Source organism: Suillus discolor, assembly GCF_016758755.1.
Source record: "Suillus discolor strain FC423 chromosome Unknown F5147scaffold_106, whole genome shotgun sequence".
NCBI lineage: Eukaryota > Fungi > Basidiomycota > Agaricomycetes > Boletales > Suillaceae > Suillus > Suillus discolor.
This window is the reverse complement of record NW_024541353.1, coordinates 114,394-131,114: the sequence shown is the minus strand read 5'-3', so window position 1 is coordinate 131,114 and position 16,721 is coordinate 114,394. Positions and strand designations below refer to the sequence as shown.

The 16,721-nt window shown below is 48.2% G+C and overlaps 7 protein-coding genes across 7 annotated transcripts; 5 read left to right on the top strand and 2 right to left on the bottom strand.

Moving 5' to 3' along the window:
* Window positions 1-848: 848 nt before the first annotated feature.
* On the top strand, window positions 849-1,745 carry F5147DRAFT_764480 (uncharacterized protein; the record flags this gene model as incomplete). Its single annotated transcript, XM_041440710.1, has 3 exons — window positions 849-1,208; window positions 1,261-1,552; window positions 1,645-1,745. The coding sequence occupies exons 1-3, from the start codon at window positions 942-944 to the stop codon at window positions 1,743-1,745; spliced, it is 660 nt and encodes a 219-aa protein (XP_041286131.1). The 5' UTR covers window positions 849-941.
* A 460-nt stretch (window positions 1,746-2,205) lies between these two features.
* On the bottom strand, window positions 2,206-3,753 carry F5147DRAFT_725154 (ubiquitin-related domain-containing protein). Its single transcript, XM_041439103.1, has 5 exons — window positions 3,285-3,753; window positions 3,118-3,230; window positions 2,722-3,054; window positions 2,383-2,661; window positions 2,206-2,327 (listed from the first exon to the last, which is right to left on the bottom strand). Exons 1-5 carry the CDS (start codon window positions 3,386-3,388, stop codon window positions 2,302-2,304), a joined length of 855 nt encoding a protein of 284 aa, XP_041286130.1. The 5' UTR covers window positions 3,389-3,753; the 3' UTR covers window positions 2,206-2,301.
* Window positions 3,754-4,940: 1,187 nt separating this feature from the next.
* On the top strand, window positions 4,941-8,025 carry F5147DRAFT_748275 (P-loop containing nucleoside triphosphate hydrolase protein; the record flags this gene model as incomplete). Its single annotated transcript, XM_041440050.1, has 17 exons — window positions 4,941-4,988; window positions 5,063-5,103; window positions 5,161-5,186; window positions 5,239-5,387; window positions 5,552-5,625; window positions 5,680-5,806; window positions 5,856-6,004; window positions 6,056-6,191; window positions 6,259-6,440; window positions 6,561-6,798; window positions 6,865-7,008; window positions 7,059-7,145; window positions 7,202-7,296; window positions 7,346-7,441; window positions 7,497-7,656; window positions 7,723-7,944; window positions 7,981-8,025. 17 exons carry the CDS (start codon window positions 4,941-4,943, stop codon window positions 8,023-8,025), a joined length of 2,019 nt encoding a protein of 672 aa, XP_041286129.1.
* Window positions 8,026-8,744: 719 nt separating this feature from the next.
* Window positions 8,745-9,722, top strand: F5147DRAFT_841043 (uncharacterized protein; the record flags this gene model as incomplete). Its single annotated transcript, XM_041444340.1, has 2 exons — window positions 8,745-8,924; window positions 8,977-9,722. Exons 1-2 carry the CDS (start codon window positions 8,777-8,779, stop codon window positions 9,720-9,722), a joined length of 894 nt encoding a protein of 297 aa, XP_041286128.1. The 5' UTR covers window positions 8,745-8,776.
* A 1,236-nt stretch (window positions 9,723-10,958) lies between these two features.
* Window positions 10,959-14,372, top strand: F5147DRAFT_29465 (SNF2 family N-terminal domain-containing protein). The gene is made up of 11 exons (XM_041429078.1): window positions 10,959-11,147; window positions 11,210-11,242; window positions 11,294-11,684; window positions 11,737-11,759; window positions 11,809-11,934; window positions 11,986-12,501; window positions 12,550-12,629; window positions 12,683-13,119; window positions 13,174-13,415; window positions 13,466-13,832; window positions 13,884-14,372. The coding sequence occupies exons 1-11, from the start codon at window positions 11,025-11,027 to the stop codon at window positions 14,207-14,209; spliced, it is 2,664 nt and encodes an 887-aa protein (XP_041286127.1). The 5' UTR covers window positions 10,959-11,024; the 3' UTR covers window positions 14,210-14,372.
* A 100-nt stretch (window positions 14,373-14,472) lies between these two features.
* F5147DRAFT_725126 (uncharacterized protein) lies at window positions 14,473-15,450 on the top strand. Its single transcript, XM_041439102.1, has 4 exons — window positions 14,473-14,666; window positions 14,723-15,007; window positions 15,073-15,264; window positions 15,328-15,450. Exons 2-3 carry the CDS (start codon window positions 14,854-14,856, stop codon window positions 15,234-15,236), a joined length of 318 nt encoding a protein of 105 aa, XP_041286126.1. The 5' UTR covers window positions 14,473-14,666; window positions 14,723-14,853; the 3' UTR covers window positions 15,237-15,264; window positions 15,328-15,450.
* Window positions 15,451-15,780: 330 nt separating this feature from the next.
* On the bottom strand, window positions 15,781-16,539 carry F5147DRAFT_658257 (uncharacterized protein; the record flags this gene model as incomplete). The annotated part of the gene is made up of 5 exons (XM_041434409.1): window positions 15,781-16,016; window positions 16,075-16,136; window positions 16,250-16,376; window positions 16,405-16,440; window positions 16,497-16,539. The coding sequence occupies 5 exons, from the start codon at window positions 16,537-16,539 to the stop codon at window positions 15,781-15,783; spliced, it is 504 nt and encodes a 167-aa protein (XP_041286125.1).
* Window positions 16,540-16,721: the final 182 nt, after the last annotated feature.

Genomic DNA, 16,721 nt, shown 5'->3' with positions numbered 1-16,721 from the left:
CGCATGGTTGAGTTTTCCCGCCCACCCAGCGGCAATCTCGCTAGCGCCCGAACCGAGCTACCGCTCGGTCCCAACTCAACCACTGTTTGCCTGACCAGGCTAACGTTGCTCTGCGATAGACAAAGCTGGACGCTGATGACGAACTGAGTAGTCAGGTACTAGGTCCCACCAGCTAGCCATTCACAGTTGGTCCATAGATTATACATTTCTAACTTGGACTAAGGCGGCCCATCAGCGCCTCCGAGTCCGAGTCGTATGGTGGCGGCACAGCAATGCCTGCGAAGCTGCGAAATCGAGATTGAAAAAAAAAGTCATGATCTATGTACCAGTAAGAACATGCAGCAACTTGAACTTACCAAATGAACAACATTGTGACGCATCACGAAAGGAAAGTTCCGAACCGACCGCTACCGTGACGGCACGGCAAGTCACTAGAAGGCTGTGGTCCTGGACCTAGTGGCCTTGAGCTCCTGCCTCGTGCAACTTGAACTCCTTCCATATTTAACTAATCTATGGGTATACAGGACCCTAAAAGTTTGCAAATTTGAACGTTTGAACCCTTGACTCGGATCAAAAGACTTCGAACACAACTGCCAGACTCGCCTGACTACTCGGAGGGTACTAGGGTTCCAGTATCACGAAGGAACTTCGTTCTTATCCAAAATTCCAAATCTTATTTATGTCCTGCCTAGCTAGTACTCGCAGTAGATGTGGCAGTATGTACATGTGTTATGTGCATGTTTTTGTATCGTGTAAGTAATACTACTCGTTTAGTAGGTGCCTCCTTTGACTAATATTTAAATGAGTCATAGCTACATGCACGTGGAAGTACTCGAGCATTTGGGTCAATGTGCTGAGCTAAAAGAACGACTCAGACTCCTTTCTTACTTCGTCTACTAGTATAAAGTCGCTGACGCGTGAGATTGACTCTTGATTATCAGATGTCATCCGAGTTACGTTCCGAGCTAATAGCCCGCTTCCCCGTTGTTCGATACGTCCCCATACCTGACGTTGGGTACTATGATTTGACATCTTTCCCCGAACGGTTGGGCGAGTCACCTGTGCAGAATGTTTACCTCGAGGCGCATAATGCACGATGTGACATTTGTTTGGTGGATTTTGACCCTCCTCCGAGCAAAAGTTTGCATACCGTCGCCGAGATCGAGTCTGATCCTCTTATACAGCTCCCATGTTCTCACGTATTCCATGTAAGTCAGACGGATCCATAGAGAACGAGTTCTGAATATTCGTTTCCTGCAGAAAAGCTGTATTGGCAACTGGCTTCTTGGAACATCGCAATCCACGTGTCCTTCATGCCGCGCAAACGTCATTCAAATGGAACGTAGTGGTATTCGGAATCACGGCAATCGGTCTGTGCCGATATCGAAACGCCCCGAAACTTCTGTGGAGCAATCTATGGGCGAACTATCACCTTCACCCTCCCTAACCAGCCACAATAGTCATTCACATGTGTCGGAACGCCCCGGAATTCCTATGGAGCAATCTATGGGTAGATTATCACCCTCCATGACCATCCACAAGAGTCATTCACGTGTGTTGACACGCTCCGAAACTCCTATGGAGCAATCTATGGGCAGACTATCACCGTCACCCTCCCGGACCATCCACAATAGTCAATCACAGGACTCATTGCCGTTCCCACCTGTTTGGCCATCAGCCTCAAGCCAAAGCTCTTTGCGCCCAACTCGGAGAAGGCCGAAGCGCCAATTTTTTGCCAACGGTGAGGCAATAACCTTTATTTCAACTATTTCGTGTTGCCTCAACTTCTTGACAGCATTTTCAAGTCTTCGTAGACTCTTTCCGTAAAGAGGGCGAAGTGACTATAATAGTTCTAGGCACTCGTATCATGTAATCTTGTATGTCATCGTCAGTCTTCAAATGTCCTCTACTGCCAATGTAAATCATTGAGTGCTTTCGACTGTTGCCGACAGTCCCTTTAGCACCGTACTACAATATCATATTGCTAAACGCGTATACATATACAACCAAAACAGTAACCTCAATTCACATCTCGTCACCGTGACTTCACTCTGGCCGGGCAGGGTCAGGTTCTTCGCATGATCAGAGAATGAGCATTACCGGCAAGTATTTTCTTGAATATCGGGAACTAAGACCATAATCTTGGTCGTTCGATTTCACCTTGTTACAGCAGCGTTAAATACCTGAGTGCTTACATGGCCATGGCATAATCATACACTACACATCTGCATCAGTGTCTGCATATCGTACTAGAGGATCAATTGGAAACCAAAACATAATGCTGCACGTCGATCTTTAGCCTCACAATCCTCCCCGTAAACGAAGTACTGAACAGACTGGGTTAACGAAGACCAAAAAATCGTGGCGAAACCATTTACTCACCAAGATGCAACGTACTCTCCTTCGAAATATTGTAGTCCGCTAAAATCCTATCGGGCACGAGTTGTTTCCCACCGAATAGGATGCGCTGCTCAGAAGGTGGAATGTCCGTCCTCTCCTGGATCTTCTTCATCAGATTTTCTACCGTGTCCGTCGGCGATATCATCAGGGCCATCGTCTTGCCATTCAGATTCTTGACAAATATCTGCACCTCTGATTCTTGTCCTCGTCTTCGTCTTTGAGGCTCCGTCTTCACAGCAATCTTAAGGCCGGGCGGGATAGCTACAGACATTCCGATTGATCATAAGGTCAACAGGGCTGGAGACAGGAAGAGAAGCGTACACAGCTGCATTACGCTCCCATTTGCAACACCATAATCTTCAAGGGTACTGTCGTCTTGGAGAACTCTCCCAGAAAACAGCAAACGCTGATGTTCAGCGTCCACTTCAATACTCTCCGATATTTTCTGTTTGAGGAACAAAACGGAGCTGCTGGGTGACGCAAAGATATCAAGTTTTTGGTCATGTATCGTCCGGATTGAGATCATGATCTGTCCTGGAACCGTCATATTAATTATATCCCTTTCCATCTGACGAGGAGCAACTCTGTCGTCCGATTCCTGAGGGGTGGGCAATGGACATGGCTGTGGAAGCATTCCGCCCCTCAGGCGAAAGTCTGAAACACGAGTAATGATACTGTTAGGCAAGAACCTTTTTTCAGATCCGATCCTGGGCGCACCAAAACTCAGCGTGCACCCGTTGGAGACATTCGCGCTCGCAAACGTTGCGCGATCAGGCAGATCGTGGCCAGCAAAGGTCAACCGCACATCTGCAGTATTGAAATCTGACGAGCTTCATATCCATGGAACAATGAGACAGGGAGGGAGATTATCAACAGAGACTTGCCTGGTGGTCCCAAGAATCCTGCTCTTGAGAGAATCAGCAGTGTCCTGTGGGGACAACTCAACAGTGACGGTCGTGCCGAAAGGGTTGTTCACGAAAAGCTGCATTGGATGAGAAAGTCAAAGGAAACCGCTCTGGTGCACAGCAGACGCGTTGAACACAGACAAAATGCCGAAAAGCAAGTTACCAAGAATCTATCCGTGTGTTTGCCTTTCTAGGGGCCGCAAAGCACCACTGCACGAGGAATTCAAATGCAAGTTGCCGAAAGTTCCAGGCCTCATGGCACCCTCAAGGCTCACCGCTCCGGAGAATTCCAGGATGGCTGATGCAGGAATGAAAGTTCAATGACCACTATTGCGTGCATGCCCTAAGCCCCAGAGTCTTATCGGACAAGATCGAAACTCTGATGGAAACAATGGGCGTCATTGGAACGCGCGCTTTCAGCATGACCACAGCCCGTTGATGCCGGTGCTTGATCTGCCGAGAAGGGGCATGTCAAGTTTGAACTTAGTACACATTCCATTATGTCAGAGATTCGAGTAGGCCGCGTCACTACAAAAGGATGTATCGGTCGAAGAATGTTCGACATCTCTTGCCTTGGTTGTGATCATGTTACAAAACGAAGATAATCATGATACCTTCAAGTTCACAGCACGAGCCAACGAGATGTTGCAAAAATCTACTGACATCGCCGTCAAATTGCATCAGAACGAAGGTTAGTCAAGGTTCACCTTGGGGGCATCATCTGACCCGGCTCTTCATATCAGTCACGCCCATGCACATGATGCTCGTTGCCCTGTGCGGGGTTTCTGTTGACATAGACCATTTGGATCAATGCTCGCCGGTGCACCCTTCTCACCTATGGGGTGTCTTGAAAGAACTCGAGATTGAGCCTGTGAGATATCCCATTTGATTTGACAAAGCTGAACTGAGACTCGGACCAGCTTAATGTTGCGAAAAGCATCAGAACAACTCTACTGCAAGTTGTATCTTCGGAACTCCCACGGTCCCGCCCGGGTAGCCGTTTGGGCAATACAGAGGCTGCCGAAACGGTTCCGGTTGCACATGTAGGCTCAGTCAGTTATCAGACTCGCCTTTCCTACCTTTCTGCTTACTGGAATCTTTCCAGAATGGGGCCTTTTGGCGTCGCCAAAAACGAGCTCCTCAATCCAAAGGCATTGACAGGGTGCATTCTCAGGCTAACTTGAATGTTCCTGTGCCGACCCGTGAGCTCAGTATTCTTTCAAAAATGGACGAGGATTGACATAGTTGACACTATAGGCACTCCTACCCCTGGGCCTAGTCAAGCTCTGATCGAGGTTTTTCAGCGTGCCCAAGCAGTGATGAAGGGAAATGGTCAGCATCAACCTACATGATACAACCAGCTAACTGATCACGATCCAACAGCAAGATTTATACGCCAATCCGTATCATCTAAGCATTGCAGGTCGTGGCATCCCCGGAGATTGCGACGATACTTGCCAAAGATCATGACATTTCGACAGACGATGTAGTCAGATCATTGAAAGATTTAAAAGGTTCCAAGGTCACTACGAAGGATGACGATGGCTTTAAGTACCTTACTCGGTAAGTTTAGTTCCTCCAGGGACCGTTTGGCAAAATTTGATTTCTCCTCGCTGACATAGGTACGCAACTGATATGTTGGCATTGGCGCGCGAAAGCAAATATGATGACACTATCGGAAGGGTATGTCCCTTCAAGTTTTCATGCGCCACACTTCTGTTGTTTTAGTGGAAATGTAAGATTTACCTTAATTGCAGGACGAGGAGATTCGTCGTTCTATCCAGATCCTGTGCCGTCGGTTAGCATCCACAATTGCTCATCTGATCTGTATCCGTTTATTGATCATCTCGACCAGAACCAAGAATTCTGTTGTTCTGTTAGGTTTGGGTTGTTTGCACGATGTTTGTTGTTTCTAGTATTGAAAGATCTCCAGGTGAACCAGGAGTCGGAAAGACAGCGGTCGCTGAGGGTCTCGCCCATAGAATGGCTGCAAATCAGGTCCCACAAAATCTGAAGGGCACACTCTACAATCTAGACTTGGGCGCGCTTTTTGCGGGAGCAGGAAAGGGTGAATATGAGGAGGTAAGAGATACGTTGAAATGCTCTTTTATCTTCCCGCACTGATGTACCCTTATAATTGCATTAGCGTGTCAAAGGTGTCATTGATGGTATGCTTCGCTTTTATACGCATTTTATCTTCGTTTATATTTGTTTTCAAAGACGTGAAACGCAGTCAAGAAAGCCAGTCCCCAGCTATTTTATTTATCGACGAGCTCCACCTTATATCTGTTGGAAAGGGACAGGGCAGCCAAGCTGGGATGTACGTCTTGTCATTGTATCGTTGTGACACATCGAAGCTCATTTGCATTCACAGGGATGCAGCAAACCTACTGAAGCCTGAGCTTGCGCGTGGTCAATTCCGGTGTATAGGAGCCACGACGCTAGCAGAGTATCGGGAGCATATCGAGAAAGATGGCGCGCTTACACGCCGGTTTGCTCAGGTTTGTATTGCCCTGTTGGGTAGAGATAGGTTGATAACGTGCTTCATAGGTCATTGTTAACGAGCCAACAATAGATCAAGCCAAAACTATTCTACGTGGCTCTCGGGAGCGGTACGAGCATCACCACCGTGTTTGGATCATGGATCAAGCAATAGTTACTGCAGTCGAACTCGCTCACAGGTATCTCACTGCAAGGAGGTATTTGTCCACATTGTGATATCAGAACCGCTATCAATTTCTCTAGTATAGATTACCTGACTCGGCATTTGACCTCATGGACGAGGCCTGTGCTTCTGCAAGAGTACAACAAGATTTAAAGCCAGAGACCATAGAGGAACTTGAACAAGGTATGGTCCAGCAGGAGCATTACATTCGGTCCCTCGAGGTACATTGTCTCTTTTTACGTCCAGCGGATGTGAGCCTCGATGGACGCTTAATCTTCTTTTCCATAGCGCGATAACCATCCTGGTGACGACAATGCACTGAACGAGGCCAAAAAAGCTATGCAGCAACTCCAAGCGAAGTTGAGATTTCTGGAACGTGAACAGAGTGCAGTGACAGAATGGTGGAAATTGATCGCGAGCTATCGTGACGGCATTCAAAAGAAGAGGTTGGAGTTGAACACAGCGAGAAGGTTGGTTTATCCACTAGTGACAAACGCTGCACGCGATTCATTAATTTGCTATAGCCAACCTTCGATAGATTCGAAGAAGATTTCCCGGCTGGAAGATGAAATGAAACGACTACGAGATAGCCTTGTTCGAACGGAGCAGAAAGGTCCGGTCCAAAAAGGTTCGGGAGACTCCGAAATTATGGACCCTCAATTTGTGTCCCTCTTGGCCAAAAACCGGCGCACTGTCTCATCTCCGGATATCATCACGCCAGAAAGCATAGCTGTTATTGTAGAGAAGGCAACGAAAATCCCAGTGCGACAGTTACTGGACACGGATAAAGAGCGTCTCCTGCATCTTCAAAGTACTCTGGAGAAAAAGGTTCGCTAAACCCTATTCTGCATGCGAGAGCGGAAACTCGACTTACGACTATGTACGTCTATCCAGGTCATCGGGCAACCGGAAGCCATCAATGCCGTAGTGAACGCTATCCAGCTATCTCGCACTGGACTGGGCAACGCCAACCGACCAAATGCCTGCCTGCTCTTTACCGGACCATCTGGTACTGGGAAGACATTACTGTCGAAGGCTGTAAGCTGACGATCCATATGATAAATCCAAAACTTACTAATAATCTTCAGCTCGCAGAGGAACTGTTTGGACAGTCTACGGCAATGATCCGCATTGATGGCAGCGAATATTCTCAAAGTCACTCCGTTTCGCGACTGGTAAATATTCCCTTGCGGGGTGTCGATGACGCAGGAACGCATGCTGACGTACGCAGATTGGTGCCCCTCCAGGATATGTGGGCTATGATCAAGGCGGACAGCTTACAGAGTATGTTCGACGGACGCCGTATTGCATTATCTTGCTAGATGAGTAAGACTCATTCAATGATTTGTTTGTACCGCTTTACATATGCCTTCAGGATCGAGAAAACTTGCACAGAGTTCTTGACATTGTTTTTGCAAGTCATGGACGATGGACGCTTGACGGATGGACAGGGACGGCTGGTGGATTTCCGGTGAGTCCTGGCTGATATACCACGGTCTGATATCACTGCTTACTCGGATTCGCAGTAATACAGCAATTATCATGACATCCAACGTTGGTGCAGACATTTTGAGCAAGGAAAGTGGGAAGATATCCGATCACATCAGGCAAGCTGTCATGCAACGTTTTAAAGAGGCCAGATTTTCTCCCGAATTCCTCAACCGAGTCGATGAAGTCGTTATGTTTGTAAGCACTCGCGCAACCACTACACCGCGTTACACCGCTGATCGTACTCATGCATGCCTATCACAGAGGACCATGTCGGCTGATATGATGAACAAAGTTTTGGATAAGCATTTGGGAGACTTACGACAGCGGGATGGCCTCAAGAAAATGACGCTAGACCTCGATCGGGCTGCAAAGAAATGGCTCATTGATCGGGGCATTTCAAGGGAATACGGTGCCCGTCTGCTCACGAGGGTCATCCAGGGAGAATTGCTCAACCCACTTGCACGTGCCATCCTGCAGAAAAGCGTACGTAATGACGAAATTGTGCTGGTTCGTGTCAAGGACGATGGGCTTGGCTTGGACATTCGCTCCAGCCAGAGATCCTAGCCGGCGTAGTTTGCATATGTGCCTGAACCTACTTTTGCTTTATGTTTATGCAACCTATGGAGCAGCGCCGTCGATAATCTAGATATCGCTACACTGCCATGAACAAATCGCTAGAGACTAATGAGGGACAATGTAATACTTGTTTATTGTGATCTGCGTACACTAGAGTAACAATGGGAGTGAGAGAGTGACCGTTTGATCAAGGCAAAACGGATTGCAACTTGTTAGCTTGAATAGTCAATCGTTGTGCGACATCGTATATATCCGTTACGTACCAAACCGGTTTAAAAGGGTAGCTTGCCAAGGTTGTGGGGAGGCAAGGCTTGCCTCGAGGGACTTCTCAATCACAAATTACATATTTTGTTATCGCAGCTGATGCCGATACAGGACTGGCGTGATCTTGGTGAATGGTCGACTGCCTTACGGCGTCGTGCATTCTGGAATATGGATAATAGAAGTTAGCGCGCGGGTAGTCGCACGATCATAGTGGCCCACTTAGTTATAGTAAGTACTGCATCACACGAGGCATCTTCCGATTGGGAGATAGAGCGTTATGAGCTGGGCAGAGGGGAGAACCCTTCTGATAAATTAAATACAGCAGTATGCAATACATACCGAAATGGTGTACAGCCCAGGGAAAGCTGTGAGCCTGTGATTTGAAGGCAGATGTATGATGCGAATGGTACATTGGTGGTTCCCAAACTCGCCTTGTCTGTGGCCCGCTGTTACTTCTGCAGTCTGAACTAGGGAAATGGCCAGTATGCTACTCTTGACAGACCCGAATTTCCAAGAGCTACTTCCCATACCCATCTTGTGCGCAGATGTTGCGAAGTCACCCAAACAGTATGAGAAATATTGGGTTGTCGACATAATTCACTTCAAAGAAAGGAACAAAGTGGGTAAGTATCTTAATCACCTGGTATATATGTATACCATACATAACACAAACAGGACACGAATTCGTCATTCTTAGTGTCTTCGATTGCGGCACTAACCGCCCGCTCTTTCACTTGTGTGCAGAACGTAGGCCATCCAGACGAAAGCCCGATGAACAGAAAAAGTTTGAGCCATCGTCGAAGCTAGCCCTCTGTATCTCGAAGCTAGGTTTCTTGTTAACCTCTCCTAGCGACGACACGATCAGCAGACTTCGGGAGAATTTCAAGGCAGATAATTACGACCACCTAGCCAGTCTAAATCTTGGCTCGCCTAGCCTGAAAAAACTTAGCTTTCTCGCAGCCTGCCAAATATTCGAACAGGTTGAAAATCAAGCGTGGTATTATGAACTGTTTCGACGGCAATGCTACTGGTTCTGCACCAACTTTCTCAAGCGGGTGGAAGGCAAGACCGAACTATCCAAAATAGCCGGTAAACATGCTGATCGTCAAGGCACATACGGACGCATCTTTGGGCGTAGAATCAAAGTATTAGAGGAGGATGGTGTCAAATCGGACATTCGAGAGAGAAACGACAGACAAAAAGATCAGGCAAAGAAGCAGGAGGATGAAGACCGTGAGGGGATGAAGAACAAGATGGTAGATGCCATGCAAAGGAGAGAGCAGGAGAGGCTCGCAGCGTTGGAAACAACACGCCAAGCAATCCAGCCGATGTTAATAACAACCCAAGCACGACAAGAAGCGGAGGTTCTAGCTTGGAGGTCGATGTTCTCGCGGATTGTTGCCCAGCCGCGCTCTACTTAGTATGTTATGCATATGCTACCCCACGTATGGAGGCGACCGATTCAGATCAATTCGTACCATGACGCCTGCGCTAGTCCGTTGGTAATGAGACTATTTATACTGTATATCATGATTCCATTACCTGATGGGCTCTTGTGGGTCACGTCGGACAAGACGAGACGAGACATGAAGCCAGTAACCATTGGCCTACAACCGCGAAGCATGCTGGGCATCACCGAGGTCTACTTGTGGTTCCAGGTTGAGATGCTTCCGATGCCTAGAGGTCAGTTAAAACAAGTTCATAAGGAACACAGAGAGCGAAGGGGCTGCTTACAATATGCTGCCAACGCGCGGCAGTTCTCATGAGTTGGAGTTTAAAGACACGGCGAGGTTATTGAGGATAGGAAATCACTGTTAGAATGACTTCGGAGGAGAATCTGTGTCCCCGGCCACCTGTAAATGTCCGACGAGAAGGCTACTGTGCTTACCCCAGAAGTATGCTGGAGCACACGACCAAAATGTTTGCGGGTAGAGGTGCTCAACAGCCTCGTGGTGTAATTCCTAGATGCACTGGCTATCAATTCACCATCAGGTGAGATAGCCAGCAAGTTAATAACGTCGGATATGCACACAGTGGGGGATCCCAGCTAGACACCAGTCGGTGCACCCCAGAAGTAGATTTCATTACAGGCAGAAATGAGACGACGACTATCTGGAGAGCAGACTATCGAGCGCACTGCTTCGCCATGAGAAAGTGGTTGGATTTGCTGCTTACCGCGGTCGATGCGTTCCAGATGCGAACCGTCTGATTATCTGACCCACTTGCAATCTTGATTCCGCCGGGAGAGAGGCTACTGTCCGTCCACCGCCTCGATGAACATCGATGATGAACATGACAACCACACACTGCTTCTTGCAGTACAAACGCATCCATACCTTACAAGCCTTGTGCGTATTTGACGCCAATTTCCTGACACTCGCAGCATACCCGCCGGCACGGTGCAACAACACATTAGGCCAAGGGTTGGGTTCCTGGCCGTATTATCTTCATCGTCCTTTGTGTTTCCCAGGCTGGCCGTGATATCAAGCAAGAGGGATGGGAAAGGCTAACTATGTCGAGGGGTATAAGTAACAAGCGATGAATTGAGAAATCGAGCTCAGCTAACTCGACGCGAACTGGTTTAGGGCCGGCTGTGTCGCGTTGATGATGTAATCCAAGACCACAACAATATTTATTATTATTGGTCGCGGTCCAACAACTGATCCAAGAGAACTATCCACCGTTCACATTTCACCCTTTCCCATATTATTTAGCAGCCGACAATGTCTTCGAGTCCGTCTTCATCATCACCCGTACCGTTTGCAATGTCGTCGGCTCCAGCAAGTACAGCTGCCTCATCACCTCCCCCCAGTGAAGAAGGAAAAGCACAAAAGAGCACACGCGAGGTCGGTCAAACTCAGCATCCAGTGTATCATTCGTTCTCTGTACTAAAAACCTTGCGCGACAGTCCTCAGAGATATTAGAAACAATAGAAGACGAAGTAGAAGTGCCCTATCACTCATTTGAACGCGTCCTGACACATCTATTTTAGGCATTTCAAGAACGCTTCTCTCGCCTCGAACGCCTCCTCGAGAAGTCTTTTACATATTCCAAACTTTTAGGAGCGCAGATGGATAAGGAAAAGCGTGCATGTGCACTCCGAGCTGCCATGCAAGCTGCTGCACCCTCGAAACCAGAGTCTTCAAGAAGGCGCCTTCCGAGGCGTGGCAAGAAACGCTCGCGTGTAGAGGAGTCAGATGAGGAGGAGGCGCCTCCTGTGAAACCACAGATTCAGGAACCTCCTGTAGTTGAGGGGGAGAATGGGCAGCGCCCGAAGTTCCCTCAGCCTGCATTAGTCACGGGTGCAACGTTGAAGGATTATCAATTAGAAGGAGTAGAGTGGATGGTTAGTTTGGATAAGAACGGCGTTTCTGGTATCCTTGGTAAGCCCTTGACCTCTAATCGTCGCGTTCCATTTTCTCAAATACAGTGCAGCGGATGAGATGGGTCTAGGCAAGGTAATATAACTAATTTTGCTTTTGAATCGTATTTAACAGATGCCCTCAGACCCTGCAGACGATTGCATTCAATGCACACCTACGTGGCCTCGGTCATTATCAACCTTTCCTTATCGTTTGCCCCTTGAGCGTCCTTCATAATTGGATAGAGGAGTTTCAGAAATTTGCGCCGACTGTGAGTCTTCTACCCGTCCATCTCGTCTTTTTAATATCGGACCATCTTTAGATACCCGTTTGCATGTACCACGGCACGCCAGCTGAGCGTGCTGATCTTCGCCGGACTGTCATGCGAGCACCGGACGCTCAAGAAGCGGCTGATGACGAAGTTATGGTCAAGACGCCACGCAATCGGAAGGGCAAGAGCAAGAAAGCGCCTGCCCGTAAAGCCTCTGCGCCGAAGCGTAAAACAAAAGGCAGACCTACTAAGAGACGTAAGACGGACGTCGATGAGGACGATGGTTTACAGGCAGACGATGACGATGAAGATGCCTCAGATGTTGAAGACAACCGTATACCCACTACTAGCGATACCCTCCCCCCGCAGACCCATGCTTCTTTCCCGGTTGTTGTCACCACCTACGAAATGATTCTTAAAGACCGTGTACACCTTGCCACTTATAATTGGGGCTATATCGTTGTAGATGAGGGGCACAGATTGAAAAACCTTGACTGCAAGCTCATGCAGGAGATCAAGAAATACCCGAGCGCAGGTCGGATGATTCTGACTGGAACACCATTACATGTAAGTTCTGTTCAGCATGCCAACATTGTTCTTGCTCACGCTCTACAGAATAATCTGGCAGAGTTGTGGTCACTGTTGAACTTTATACTACCTGATATTTTTGACGACTTGGATACGTTCCAGGAATGGTTCGTCTTTGTTTTTCTCGCAATAATGATGTTTAAGCTAATAGCAAATTAAGGTTCAATCTTGGAACCATGCAATCTCGCCTCTCTGAAGACCAATCATCTCAAATGATTGGCACCCTTCACGGCATCTTGAAGCCTTTCCTCCTTCGACGACTCAAGGCAGATGTCGAAGGCCTCCTCCCACCCAAGAAGGAATATGTTCTGTACGCCCCGCTCAGTGTGGGTCAGCGTGATTTGTACGATAATATCCTGGACGGGTCGTTACGAGACTTCCTTCTTGGCATGTCCAAAAAAGCAGCAGTCGAGAAGGTCGCTGAGATCGACCTGGACGGGCCGATGAAGCTCCGGAAGCAGAAAAAGACACGATACGACCTTGATGGCAACGATGACGAGTACTTTGAGATGCTCGAAGACAGTGCAGGGGCCAAGGTTAAGGAGCCAAAGGAGGATGTCTCTGAGCTAGCGAAACAGCATCAGCAACTTGCGACTCGTTGGTGTTTTTTTGTGTTTTTTTGACTTTTATCTGACTGACGGTTGAATCTAGGGAAGCAGATCAACAACATGAAGCTTCAGAACGTTGTCATGCAGCTACGCAAAGTCTGCTCCCATCCGTTTTTGTTCCACTGGCCTGTCGTCCCAGGTACTCAGGAGCTCGTGCTCGACGAACAATTGGTAAATGCGAGCGGAAAGATGATGGTCCTCGATCGCCTACTAGACGAACTGTTCCGCAGGAAACACAAAGTTTTGCTGTTCAGTCAATTCACCACCATGTTAGACGTCCTTGAGGTCCGTCCATCTTTTTCACCTGTGTCATTGTGCTCAATCCCTTGTTACAGGACTGGGCGACCGAGCTGAAAGGCTGGCCGATATGTCGTATTGACGGGTCAACAGCACCTATGGACCGCCGCGAGCAGATGAACAAGTTCCAGAAAGGAGGCAACTCTCCCAACGCTCCGAAGTTGTTCCTCCTTAGCACTCGCGCAGGGGGCCTAGGCATCAATTTAACAGCGGCTGATACGGTGATATTCTATGATCAAGACTGGAACCCGCAGATGGATATCCAAGCTCAGGATCGAGCACATCGTATTGGTCAGACGAAACCTGTTTTAGTGTTCCGACTTGTTACGGCGCATACTATTGAGACGAGGATCATGCATCGTGCGACTGAGAAGAGGAAGCTTGAGGCGCTTGTTATAGCTAAGGGTTGGTCTACTTCAACTCGTGTCGCTCTGTCACTCACATGTTCCATCGCAGGCAAATTCAAGCTACCCGGACAAGGAGCACCTAAATCAAACCCGCAATCCATGACAGAACTCGCAGCTGATCTCTTAAAGCTAGAAGGCGAGCAGATGGACGTGGTGACGAATACGTCCGTGGAGGGTAAGAAACGGGTGTTGTCGGATGAGGACCTCAATATGTTGCTTGATCGGAGTGGGGCTGTGTTCACGGATAGGAAGAAGGGATGGAAGAGTGAGGAGAGTGGGGCTGGGAAGCGTGCGGCTTTCGCTGTGTATGAGGCACCTGTGCATGAGGGGAACGACTTGGTGGCGAAGATTATGGGGGAGGATGTTTCTGAGTGAGTGTTGAGTGTTGTTGCGACGTTGAGGATGTGCATCGTGTGTTGTGCATATGGATTACTAGAGTTGATAATTGCGCTATAATGTTGTACATGGACGCTTAACTCGTATAATAGTACGTTTCCGATATGGTGGGGATCAAGGGACTTTTCGAAATTCATGAGTGAAACTGTTTTATCGTGTCGGGGATTCCATAGCTTTACCAAGCACATGGAAATAACGCGAGGCGGCTGTTGCAGGCAGCGAATGTTCAGACAGTGTGATCACCACAATTGAAAAGCTGATATGATCGGTATATATAGCCTATAGCTGGTAGCGCTCCGAGTCGGAGTCGGAACCTAGGTTGCTTTCTCCTGGGAAATATCAGTTTCCGGCTTCGGAACCTGGACCTAGCTTGGAGCCTGCCAGTGGGAACCTCCCTCGAGTATCGCTTTATCAAGTGTTTATGTATTTATGGTTGGTGAGCTCATCTGCCGCATCTTTGCGTATGTGAATTGGATGATTAAATCATCACAGACCGACGTTCGCCAAACCGCACCAATTGATTAAAGGACTCGTGGAATGTGCCCGGCACATTATTTGAGCCCTCATGTCGCGGCGCACGAGCTGGCACATGCGAATCGTTTGGCTGCGCCCTATAAAATCCAATGTACATCACTCAAAAAACACCAGCAAGTTTCAAATTTCAAATTTCAGCTATGAAATTCACTTCACTCACCGCCGTTATCGTCTTTACCACAGCGATGGTTAGCGTAGTCATCGCATCTGCTGGGCCGGATTTATCCTGCGAGCCTTATCAAGGTGAGCGCTTTTACAGCCTATGTGCACACCTTATACCACGTACTTATGGCCATCCACCTATAAAGGGGGGTGCTCAAAGGGCGTTAAAAGTTTCAACAACGACAACGATTTCGGGTATCTCTGCGGAGCTAACGGCCACATCACGCGCTGGTTTCCATGTACGTGCAAAGGCTGCTGTCGATTGTATGATGATGGCGGTGGGTTGAACCTGCCCACGTGTTCACAATGATTTGCTTTGGTAACGCCATAGTGCCTGGGTGAGCGTGTCTTTTCTCAGTTGTCTTCTGAGTTCGAGTTGCTGATATGCTTGTTTTCGCCAGTGCATGGAACTGATTTGCATGGTACGTGGAGTAGGGCATGAAGGAGTGTTGTCATGATCACGCTGTCTTGTTGTCCGAGAAATGAAGATGCTTTGTGAATGCGGTGTCGAATGAACTAGGCGATTGACGAGGGCCACATTATGGCTTCCATGACAATCTGATGTTTGATTTCACTTGCGAGAAACTCCAGTGTCTACATCCCCCCAGGAGCCGACACATCAGCTTGCTCAGACGCTCGAGTGAGATGGAAGACAGAAAACATTTCAAGGATGGACGAATATAGTAATGCAATCGGTACGAAGTATCATAGCTATATACGGAACGGGGCGAATCCGCAAAGAGCTTTCCAGCCTCCTTGCTCAAGCGCTCACGTCCCGTATCCCACACGCTGCTCACATAATAGCAGTAAGTATTCAGATCCTCCACATCAGTATTCGTGCCCGCATATTCCCATCACTCAGCTGGCTTTTTCCCCAGCTTCTTAAACCGATCCCTCCCAGCCTCCCACGAAACCCGAGTCGCCGCCTCAATCACAACAAGCGGATGCGTCTCCCCCTTAAACCAACATCTCCGCTCTCCTCTCCCTGCCCTTGAATCCGAGATAAATTGGAGCCCGAATGCAGCATAGGCCCAGTCAGGGATGTCGGACACTGTTAGTTCACTGGTACTGGTTACGGGGTTGCGCATCACTAATGCACTGAATATGGTCGGGCATTGGCCAACCTGCTACGAAGCCTCAACACTCACCAGAGTCGTTGATGACATGCCTATCATTTGGCTTCACGTTCCGAGCAAACAAGTTCGGTGATCTGCACGGCAATTTCATCCAGCTCGGTGGACTTTATGTGTTGACCGAGAGTTCCAGTGGGCTAGAGGAAAGACGTGAGTTGCATGGTCATTTTTCACTAACGAGGGAACTCACCGTCCATAATACTTGAAGGAAAGACTGCTCATTACCTTGCACTGGACTCGAAAGACACCTGAGTCTGAAGATCCCGGATCGATAGTATCCCAGACCGTGACACATTGGATATGGTTGGTAGTGCAATCTATACCACCAAGTGAAGGACAACTCACATGCATAGCTTGTGCACCCGCTTTGCCAATCTGAATCTACGGTGGAAGTGGTACGAGCACTAGCGCTAATATTTATATGACCGTGCACACACCAGCTGCTGCACACGCCATAAACGTGTTGCAGTCTGCAGGCATGAATGTTTTTAACCTGAACATCAACTTGAACCCTCTTAAACCCGTTGACCACTACTCTACTATGTACTTTAGCATCTCCAAGTCGAATTCTGAATTATATAGTAGAGGTGTGTAGCTCCCTTACATGACTATCAACCACCTTTCCTCAGAGGGTTTATGCGGAACCGGCAGGCGTGTCGACT

Excerpts from the sequence above, each read along its gene's own strand:
- F5147DRAFT_725154 (XM_041439103.1), bottom strand. The coding sequence starts at position 3,388 with ATGCAGCTTTTCGTGAACAACCCTTTCGGCACGACCGTCACTGTTGAG. Across the intron at positions 3,231-3,284 it reads AGGATTCTTGGGACCACCAG|CTCGTCAGATTTCAATACTG; the intron begins GCAAGTCTCTGT and ends ATGGATATGAAG. Across the intron at positions 2,662-2,721 it reads TGGGAGCGTAATGCAGCTGT|CTATCCCGCCCGGCCTTAAG; the intron begins GTACGCTTCTCT and ends GAATGTCTGTAG.
- F5147DRAFT_725126 (XM_041439102.1), top strand. The coding sequence starts at position 14,854 with ATGTACATCACTCAAAAAACACCAGCAAGTTTCAAATTTCAAATTTCA. Across the intron at positions 15,008-15,072 it reads ATCCTGCGAGCCTTATCAAG|GGGGGTGCTCAAAGGGCGTT; the intron begins GTGAGCGCTTTT and ends CCACCTATAAAG.
- F5147DRAFT_29465 (XM_041429078.1), top strand. The coding sequence starts at position 11,025 with ATGTCTTCGAGTCCGTCTTCATCATCACCCGTACCGTTTGCAATGTCG. Across the intron at positions 11,760-11,808 it reads ATGAGATGGGTCTAGGCAAG|ACCCTGCAGACGATTGCATT; the intron begins GTAATATAACTA and ends AGATGCCCTCAG. Across the intron at positions 13,120-13,173 it reads GCATCAGCAACTTGCGACTC|GGAAGCAGATCAACAACATG; the intron begins GTTGGTGTTTTT and ends GGTTGAATCTAG.